A 10,000-nucleotide genomic window follows, 5' to 3' on the forward strand; every position below is an offset into this window, starting at 1 on the left:
AGGAAAAATAAATAAAAGAAGTAAAAATGAAACAAAAATGAAAAATCGTATTTCGGCAAAAATAAAATTTTAATAAAATTTTTCCATAATACGGATGACATACACTATGTATTATAATTTTGGAGTACTATGATAAAAAAAGAAAAAAAGAAATAGTAATAATAATAATAATAATAATAATAATAATAATAATAATAATAATAATAATAACAAAAAAATAATAATAATAAAATTAATAAACTAATAATAATACAAAAAAAATAATGACGATAATAAACTAATAATAATAATAAAAATAATAAACTAATAATAAAAAAAAATAATAATAATAAATTAATCATAATAATAATAATAATAATAATAATAACAATAACAATAACAATAACAATAACAATAATAATAACAATAATAATAAAAATCGAGCATGCGTTGGAGGAAATGGACCAACAAGAGAATCGAGTACAAAACTAGTACGTGAGTTCTCGGCCGCGATCGGCGCCGATCCGATGACGCTCGAGAGAACACCGAGAGCGGACGTCGCGTTTGACGTGAAAGTTCGGAATCAGAAAACCGGTGTGGTATGTGAACACGTATATGTTCTTTATATATGTCTCTCTCTCTCTATATATATATATATACACACACATACATAGATATATACATATGTGTGTATCTCCTGCCTTGGAACTTCCTGCAAAATGAACACACGAGGACACCTTCCCTCTCGAACAAAACGATTTCCTCGTTAAAACGATATTAAAAATAATTATAATAATAATAATAATAATTATAATAATTATTATTATTATAATTATTATTATTATATATACATATACATACATATATATATATATATATATATATACATATACATATATACATATACATACATATATATATAGTGTTGCTTTTCTTTTTCCTTTTTTTATCTTTCTTTTCTTTTACTTTTTTATTTTTTTTTTTTTTATTTTTTTATTTTTTTTTTTTTAAGAGATCATAAGATCATTCCCAACAAAACAAGGAAAATAGTTAATACCACTTGTCGAGAAAAGCAAAAGAAGCAGGTGTTACCAGAACTCGCTTTGTAAAGTCACTAGAGGGGCTTGCAAGAGTTCGAAGGAATCGACAGAGAAAGAGAGAGAGAGAGAGAGAGAGAGAAAGAAAGAGGGAGAGAGAGAGAGAGAGAGAGAGTCAGGTGCAATCTACCTATACGTGGTTCGAGGTCATTTTAAATTTTTCGTAGGTGGTCATGGATAAACTTAATCGTTTTAAGATCCATATCGATCAATCCAATAACAATACATTCCTATGATTGATATAATCGTACAGGTCTAATGGGCTAGAGTTAAAAAAAAAAAAGCAAAAGGGATTAAAGAAAATATAAGAGAAGAAAAGAAAGTAAGATGGTTGGATGGAAAAAAAGGTTCGAAGTTGAGTAAAAAGGAATTGGAAGAACGATAAATAATATTATTTTTCATTCACGAGATATTAATTCTTAATATTACGATAGAAACTTTATAAACGAATGAAAATAATAAATTAAATTTAATGAAATAGAAAATAATGTTTAAACTCACCTGATAATAACTTGATTCCGCCATCTTGGCCACTATAATGCTCCACTCACTCACTCACTTACTCCTTTCTTCTATCTATCCGTCTATCTTTTCGCACAAAACTATACAGTTGTTCATCGTTGGTTTTACGGCCGGCGCATTATCATCTATTTCGTTCACCTTTTACACACGGACGAACGATACATGTTTTCTCATTCGTAATTTATCGAATAACCTATGAAATTTACCGATCGTACGCGACGCGATGTTACCTCTACCGAGTCGAACGAACGATAGACGCGACGGAGCCGTGGCGAACGAAATAGAAAGAGAAGAGAGCGAATAAGAGAGAAAGAATCAGAGAGAAAGAGAGAGAGAGAGAAAGATAGATAGTGAGAAAGATAGAGTGAGTGAGTGTGAGAGAGTGAGAGAAAAAGAAAGAGAGAAACACGTAACAAATGCGTTCCCACCGGCGACAGAGCGGTGACTGGACGGAGAATGTCGAACCAATCGCGAAACGAGTCGCGCGCCACGCTATCCCCACCATCGACCTTGTATATACACAAAAGAACCAATAAAAGCCTTGCGACTCGAAACGAACCGAAAGTATTGTCCAATGGGAAAAGAAAGAAAAAAGAAAATACGAATATCGAAATGGATTTTAAAAATGTTTCACATCTAAATACATATTATATTATATGATCTGCCTAAATTTGTTAATAATAATTTCTCTTGAGTTTTATATATATATATATATATATATATATATATATGTATATGAATGTATATGTACGTATATGTAAATGTTTAAATAATAATTACAAGTCGTCGCGTTTATGTACATCTTTATTAAGCATATTCATTTTCCAAGCTCGAAATCATTGAGAAACTAATATTTGTAAAAGTTCTTCGGGTGTTCTGGTAAATAGACCGTTAGGATTTTTATATAAATTTTTTGTATCGTGACAAGCTTCGTAAAGCTGTTTGTAAATAGCTCCGATTACTTCGAACGAACGTTTCTTCGTAACCTCACAATGATTGTTACTCTGAAGTAGATTTATTTGTGGTAATAATAATACATCTGGCATTACTAAAAATGCTTCCAATTTGTTCTGTATAAAATAAAAAATATGTAAGATTGAAAATATTATATTAACAAAGATTTGAAAATTTAAAGATAATAAACTTTGTTTATTACCGTGAACTCTTTTACACTTAACGGATCCATTCCAGGGATATCAGATAGCGGCCCTTGTTCATGTCCTTGTAAAATAGTATATATTGATCCGAGATTTAAATTTGCAACCAAAGAACTAGCTTGTTCCGATGTAAGGGTATCAATTTGTGCATCGGACTGAGCCTATGTTATTCGATAAAATGAAATAATTAATACGTGGGAAATAATAATATATTATTTAAATTATAATTAATCGTTTTACCTGTAATCGTTCCAATCTTTGATCCATATATTCATACAATCCTAATGTCGATTGTATTTGATGCATACAATTAAGAAGATAAACAGCCATGTCCACTGTTGGTAGTCTAGAAGCTGTTTCATTAACTTCTTGTAATAATGGATCAATGATACACGATACTATCTATAAAGATATATTTTATTACTACACAATTGTATATATTATTTGAATGCAATTATACTTACTTGAAGCATATCCTTTTCTCTATCTTCTGCTATACTAGCTACAGATAAAATTTCATTCAATAGATATAATAATCTTGAAACCGATGGTGCTGGTACTAAATCATTTCCCGGTGGTTCAGCTCTTTCTCCAAGAGCTGTTCTTGTTTCTCTTTGTAATCTACTGAGAAAGCTCTTTTCGCTTAATACTAACAAATCATATAACGTTGAATCGAGAACACTATCTGGTATAACTTGTTGAATTATAGCACGATAAAATCTTATAAGAGTTGTAACCGAATATAATACAGTAGCTGGAGCTTCCACAGAAACTATATGTTCTATTCTTGATTGTAATGGATGACAAAGTCCTTCGGTAATATTACTTAAACATTGCTTAATTTGATCAGATACATCTATAATAAATATTAATAATAATTGCATATAATAATGCATTAAGAATATTATTATTTTTAATAATTTCTTACCAGTTTTATCACAATCCTTAACTAAAATCAATATGTTCTCCTTTTCTATTGGAATTGCTTGATGCAACCAAGCAAGCATATCACCAACATATCTTTTATGATCATGAGCATGCATTTCTATGGGATTTGGTGTTCCACCAATTGGTTCACCTAATGTCAATGCATCTATGAAAGATCCTACGAGTGCTGTTCTTCTATTAGCACAATATTCATCTAAAATATATCTAATAAACAAATTTTTAATAAATAATTATCAAGTGAAAATTAATATAATAAAATATAAATATAAATAGTTAAACGTACTTAAATAAAACAGGCCTATCTTGCAATTTACCCATAGCTTTAACAAGTAAAAATGCCAATTGTTCATCTTCTATATATTTACATTGATTCTGTGTCCATCTATATAACCTTTCCAAAGCAGCTTCTTGAAGAAGCGTCATTCTTTGCATTATATCTAATGCCAATGTTTGATATCCAGATTGCATCAATATTCTACAGTTGCTATGTATTTCCTTAAGTTTCAATATGATTATTTAAATAAATTAAATATACTTTATGAATTTAATCTTATCTGATTAAAAAAAAAAAACAAAAATATTACCTGTACTCGATTAAGAATAATAAAAAATTCTTCCGTTATTGGCGATTCTCTATGTGACCCATGTAAACTCGTTATCTCTGATTGAGATAATTGAAAACTCTTAATAAATGCACTTGCAACTTCTTGTTGCATGGACAATATTTGACTAAAATTTCATATTAACATTATAAATCTTTTATAAAATTAATTATATACAATTAATGAATAAAATTACCTTTCATTTTGAAGTTTCGTTGTCTGTTCAATGAGTTGTGAAGTTTTAGTTTTTGTAACTTGTAATCGATTTGTCATACACTGAACTGAATTATTCATCGCTAAAACATCTTGATATATATTATCTAAACAAGTTTTGACTTCCCTAAATGCAGATAAAAAATCTTCGTTAATGGCAAGACTTCTTCTCTCAATTTTACTTCTTAAATTACGACGAGCATTTAATGTATTTTCCGTAAAAAATGTTGATAGTTCTTTCAAAGCTTCCAATGTATCCTAAAAAAAAGAAAAAAAAAAAAATAGGAAATAGAGATAAACCTACAAAAATAAGATTTATTTAAATGTACATAAATAAATCATGTTTTTTAACATACCTTGTCATGTTCTACTCTTGATTCGAGTAATTTATTAACCCGTCTAACTAAAGCCGAATTAGTATTTTTTTCGCTCATTGCAATTAATTATTTTCGTAATTATGAAAACACATACTCTTTAACTTATGACGGATTATATGGTATACGTCACATAAGTGTGATAAAAAAAAAATGATTTTTATATATATATATATATTTACATATACTTTTCTTTTTGTGTAGGAGATGTCACTAGTTTCGCTTGATTGACGCGCCTCCTATGTAGATTGTACGTAAATGCATTAAAACTATATTGCCAATTAGATCGTGAAAAAGACCGAAAATATTGCAGACGAAATATCATTTTTTCTATCTGATGGAAAATTTCGTTGTTATGTGTAGGCTTGAGAATTTTTTCAATAAAAGGAAGTGCGGATATTAACTAATGTTCTAAAACATATTATTTGTAGGTTAAAGCAATAAGAAAAGTTGATTAATTTAATATATTTCTTTACAATTTCAGACAATTTTTCTATACTAATTATTATTATTTTTTTTATTATTTTATTTATATGTTGTATATATATTACACTCATATATATATATATATATATATATATATATATATATATATATATGTATACAATAGGTTGTATAATTCAATTTTTATTTAACCGCCTGCGCATAATGTCTTGCGCACAACGAACAAAGTAACTTTGTATATGTTCATATATATATATACGTATATATATATATTTATATAAATGTATACACTTTTTTGTTTCAAAGTTAGCGCAATTTAATATAGATTATAATTAAACAATATAACAATAACGATATGTAAAAATAGAATTATTAAAATAAAAACATTAACTACGAAATCATCTACGTTTCTCCTTTAAAAACAACGAATCTGATTGGTTAGTTTCAAACAGTCGATTGGAATCATTTGAAAGACAGATGTAACAATCTAAATCATTATTAAAATTAAATTTCCCTAACTTGTGCTAAATATAGAGAATTTTTATTACTATTATTGCAACTATAAAGAGAGAAAAAAATGTATCAAATATTCGGACATTGCACTCTCTTGCATGTTTACAATTTAATGGATATCTGTTACTGTTTAGTAATCTTTGGTGTATGACGTAAATATCGTATTTTAATTAATTGACTCCTCATATCACTCATGTATCTTTTATACCAAGAAAATGAATTCCAAAAAATTCATGAAAGTTGATAAAATATCATATTTATAGGTCATTGTACCTTTCGTTGTGATTTTGATTAACATAAGCGAGGTTAGTATCGTTTAATTATCAGAATTGTTACGTGTTTTCTGTGATGGAGTATTTTCGATATTACAATTTAATAGAGTTAGTAAAAAGGCTTGTCTATTATTTTGTTTTATTTAGATTATTTATTGCTTAATAATTAGATTTGTTAAATAAAGTATATATTGATTATGTATAATATAATGCTATTAAGTTATTCCTTAATTTTTTGCTTATTTATATTAATTTCATTACTTTTGATTTTAGTTTACTTTTTTTTGTATTCCTTTTTTTTTCCTTTTTTTTTGTTTTTTTTTTTTTTTTTTTTTTTTTTTTTTTATTTGTTTTTAAGTATGCATGGTTTTATTTAGTTTGTTGGTGGTAAAATGTCTACTTCAGAGACTGGTGTGGGATGTATTAGCGAAGTTACACTTGCTATTAGTAAAGCAAGGACTTCTCAAGCAGGATCCATAAGGGTACTCGACAGTCCTGATTCGGATGGATCTGGCCGTTCGAACTCGTTTTCCATACAACGATTTAATTATCCTAATGAGAATACAAATTCTAACATTCTTCCACCCCCCTTAACAAACAATGATTTAAGAATACCTATTGTCGGATATGAAGTTATGGAAGAGAGAGCTAGATTTACAGTTAGTATATAATATATATTTATATTAAAATATAACAATTGAATTTTAATTTGAAAAACATTTGTTATAATTTTATTTAGGTATACAAACTTCGTATAGAATTAAAGAATGGTGATTGTTGGTTTGTATTTAGAAGATATACAGATTTTGTACGCTTATTTGCTCAATTGAGAAGACAAAAACTTCCAATTTCTCATTTGTCTTTACCACAAAAAAAATGGCTTGGAGACAATTTTGCACCTAGTTTTTTAGAAGAAAGGATACGTGGTCTACAAGCATTTGTTAATGGGATATTAAGTAATCCAATTCTGATAGGTAGTGCTTGTGTTAGACAATTTTTTTGTCTCGACGAACCACCCGCGTTATCTGATACCGCAGAAGAATCTAGGGTAAATAAAATATCTTCTATATTCAAATAATAAACTATATTTTGTGATATAAAGGATGATAGTTATGGTAAAACAAATGTTTCTTTTTTAGGCAATTTTTGAAGCAATGGAAGACACAATATATCATTTAAGACAACAACTTAGAGAACGAGATAATGCTCTGGCAGCAGAATCCGCACTTTGCAATGAATTACAAAAGAATCTACATCAGATGTTAAGGTATGGAACTTTTTTAATGAGATTCTAAGATTTTAAACGTTTCTTCATCTTTGATTTTACTCATTTATAAATGTTTCAGCGAAAGACAGATCTGTCCTAAATGTGGCGCAAATCAATAAATTCCTCTAAAAAAAATTAGATGGATTTTATTGTATATTTATTTGAATGTTAAGGAGAGATATCTATCTAAAGGATACGCTGTTTAAGGATTTACATAGATCATTAAAATCCTTCCAGCAAATGTAAAATTTGTAATTTCGTTGTGTATTCATAATTATTTAAGATTACAAGTAATTGAATATAGAAGAAATTTTTTAAGTATTTCAAATGTTAATATTTATAAAGATATTTGCACATATTTTATAATATTTATACGAATCGTTCTAGTGAGTGAATTGTAATTTTTTTATTAAATCTTTATTATTTATCATTAGAATAAGATTTAAAAGACAATATAGTATGTAAGAATGTTTTTTTTTTTTTCCACGTGAGGCATTATACACGAATTGATGTTTAGTATATAATATACATTGAAAATTGTTAAAAATAAATTGAGTATAAAAATTTTCATATCATATTGCAATGGTTTTGAAGATCAAACATCAATAATCTCATTAATAATATTTTCTATACTTGTGATTTGACATAAAAAAAAAAAAATCGACATATATGTAATAATCCCACTATTAAAATTATATATACATACACACACACACACACACACACATACATACATACATACATACATATGTATCTTATATTTAATAACGAAATTGCATTATGAGATCAAAATGAGTAATAATGCAATATTCGAATATTTAAATTTATTGATATCAAAAAAAAAAAAAAGAAAAAAAAACAAAATAGGTGTGTTGGTGATAAGCAGTATTTATCGACAAAAAATTTATAATTTATCCTAGAATCTTCAACCACTTTAAAATGATAAGTAGCTGTTGCCAACTTATGTACATTGGCTACAATATAAAAGCTCAGTCTTCTTTATCTGGAGCAACAACTAAACTCAATGCTTGAATCAGGTACGTAGATTTAGCTGCAAAAGAAAAGAAAAGAAAGAAAGAAAGAAAAAAAAATTCTCGATTCGTTTAATTTACTTTGTAACAAATAAAAAAAAAAAAAAAAAAGACAAATAATAATAATAAAGAAAAGAAACTTACCTAACAAAGAGCTTTTTTTCTTATTATACACGTAGACGTGATAAACGAATATACCACACATAATGAATCCAACGGCGAACAAATATTTGAATGATGGTTCATAAACGATAGGAATGATTGCTAGAAAAATAGCAATTAATAGTACCAACCATGGTATAAAAATAGGTACCGCATATGGTCTAGATGCATTAGGTTTAGTCCTTCTCATAATAATAAGGGCTATCATCGCGAAACCATAAAAAACCCATGTAAGAAAACTTGCGAATTCTATTAAAGCGGTAATGTCTCCTAATAAGAGACATATCAATGTGAGTATTCCTTGAAACGCTACAGCTATCGCTGGCGTTAATTTCTCCATGTGTACATAACTGAATATGCGTGGTACATGACCTTCTCTTCCCGCGACGTAACACAATCGTGATACACTGAATTGTATACTAAGACCACATCCAAATGTAGAGAAAGCAACACCAAGTGGTATAGCGAAGGCTAACCAACTTGGAAGTACTCTTTTTGACCATAAAACGGCAACGGCAGGTGCACTTATCATTTCAGGTATCGTTAATGTAGCCATATACATCAAATTCATTGACACATATAAAATAGTAATCGTTGGTACAGCTATTAATATACTCCTGAGAATATTGATCTCTGGCTTTTGAATTTCTTCTGTTATTATAGCAGCCGATGACCAACCATCGTATGCCCAAAGACCATTGTAAAAGGCCAATGCTATGTTACCGGCAGATGTTGTTGTACCACGAAAAGGATCCTTTAATAAATCCAAGTGGCCAGTACTTAACCAGTATATACCACCTCCTATTACAAGAATACAAGCTGCAACTTTACATATCGTCAATGAATTTTGCACTTTAACGTAAAGTTTAACACTCGTTAGATTCGTAAATGTAATTAGGCCAAGTGCTAGCATGGCGATTAATTTTTTTAATCGGTCCATCGAATCCATTGGCAAATCGTCAAGGTAATAAGAGAATGGTTGTACACCATATTCAGCGAATGTTAATATTACAACTGCAACTTCGGCCGGTCTTAGAAGTATAACGTATACCCAGGAACAAATGAATGCCGGTATTTGTCCAGCGTAATGGTGAAGAGGAGTATAAGCTTCGATGAAGTAAGCATATTCCGCACCGGAACGTGGTACAACCGTACTCAATTCCGCAAATGCCAAAGCACCCAATAGTGACAGGAAACCGCAGGTTATCCAAATGATTAAACAAAATCCTACGGATCCGGATCTTTCCAAAGCGTTGGCCGGTGATACAAATATTCCAGAACCTGAGTAATGAGAAAATGCGAATATTTTTATTTTTCTTGATCGACGAAGGAAAGGAAAAGATAAAACTAAAAGGAAAATAAATGGGGGAAAAAAAAAAAAGAAGAAAAGAGAAATATTTTCGTTGCAATCTGTGCGAA

At 28.8% G+C, this 10,000-nt stretch overlaps 4 protein-coding genes across 9 annotated transcripts in view; 1 reads left to right on the forward strand and 3 right to left on the reverse strand.

Annotated features, from left to right (window-relative positions):
• The window catches only part of LOC124428508 (serine/threonine-protein kinase N), an 80,777-nt gene extending 78,731 nt beyond the window's left edge, over positions 1-2,046 (reverse strand). For all 3 annotated transcript variants that reach the window (XM_046972635.1, XM_046972634.1, XM_046972633.1), the window contains exon 1: positions 1,578-2,046. In XM_046972635.1, coding sequence (XP_046828591.1) covers positions 1,578-1,601 — 24 coding nt within the window. In that variant the 5' untranslated portion in view covers positions 1,602-2,046. The remainder of the gene's footprint in view (positions 1-1,577) is intronic.
• A 338-nt stretch (positions 2,047-2,384) lies between these two features.
• On the reverse strand, positions 2,385-5,040 carry LOC124428308 (conserved oligomeric Golgi complex subunit 6). Of its 2 annotated transcripts, none has more exons than XM_046972238.1 (9): positions 4,875-5,040; positions 4,502-4,776; positions 4,288-4,432; positions 3,987-4,198; positions 3,684-3,907; positions 3,220-3,611; positions 2,996-3,157; positions 2,755-2,916; positions 2,385-2,668 (listed from the first exon to the last, which is right to left on the reverse strand). In XM_046972238.1, exons 1-9 carry the CDS (start codon positions 4,950-4,952, stop codon positions 2,435-2,437), a joined length of 1,884 nt encoding a protein of 627 aa, XP_046828194.1. In that variant the 5' UTR covers positions 4,953-5,040; the 3' UTR covers positions 2,385-2,434. The 2 variants fall into 2 exon arrangements, with proteins under 2 accessions (XP_046828194.1, XP_046828195.1); XM_046972239.1 differs by having other exon boundaries at positions 4,502-4,818; positions 4,875-5,014.
• An 888-nt stretch (positions 5,041-5,928) lies between these two features.
• On the forward strand, positions 5,929-7,754 carry LOC124428408 (sorting nexin-16). The gene is made up of 5 exons (XM_046972377.1): positions 5,929-6,154; positions 6,499-6,780; positions 6,861-7,169; positions 7,261-7,388; positions 7,468-7,754. Exons 2-5 carry the CDS (start codon positions 6,514-6,516, stop codon positions 7,505-7,507), a joined length of 744 nt encoding a protein of 247 aa, XP_046828333.1. The 5' UTR covers positions 5,929-6,154; positions 6,499-6,513; the 3' UTR covers positions 7,508-7,754.
• A 464-nt stretch (positions 7,755-8,218) lies between these two features.
• The window catches only part of LOC124428405 (b(0,+)-type amino acid transporter 1-like), a 7,029-nt gene continuing 5,247 nt past the window's right edge, over positions 8,219-10,000 (reverse strand). For all 3 annotated transcript variants that reach the window (XM_046972374.1, XM_046972372.1, XM_046972371.1), the window contains exons 3-4: positions 8,564-9,862; positions 8,219-8,439 (exon numbers count right to left, since the gene is read on the reverse strand). In XM_046972374.1, the coding sequence (XP_046828330.1) occupies positions 8,378-8,439; positions 8,564-9,862 (1,361 nt within the window). In that variant the 3' untranslated portion in view covers positions 8,219-8,377. The remainder of the gene's footprint in view (positions 8,440-8,563; positions 9,863-10,000) is intronic.

Source organism: Vespa crabro, chromosome 12, assembly GCF_910589235.1.
Source record: "Vespa crabro chromosome 12, iyVesCrab1.2, whole genome shotgun sequence".
NCBI classification, from domain to species: Eukaryota; Metazoa; Arthropoda; class Insecta; order Hymenoptera; family Vespidae; genus Vespa; species Vespa crabro.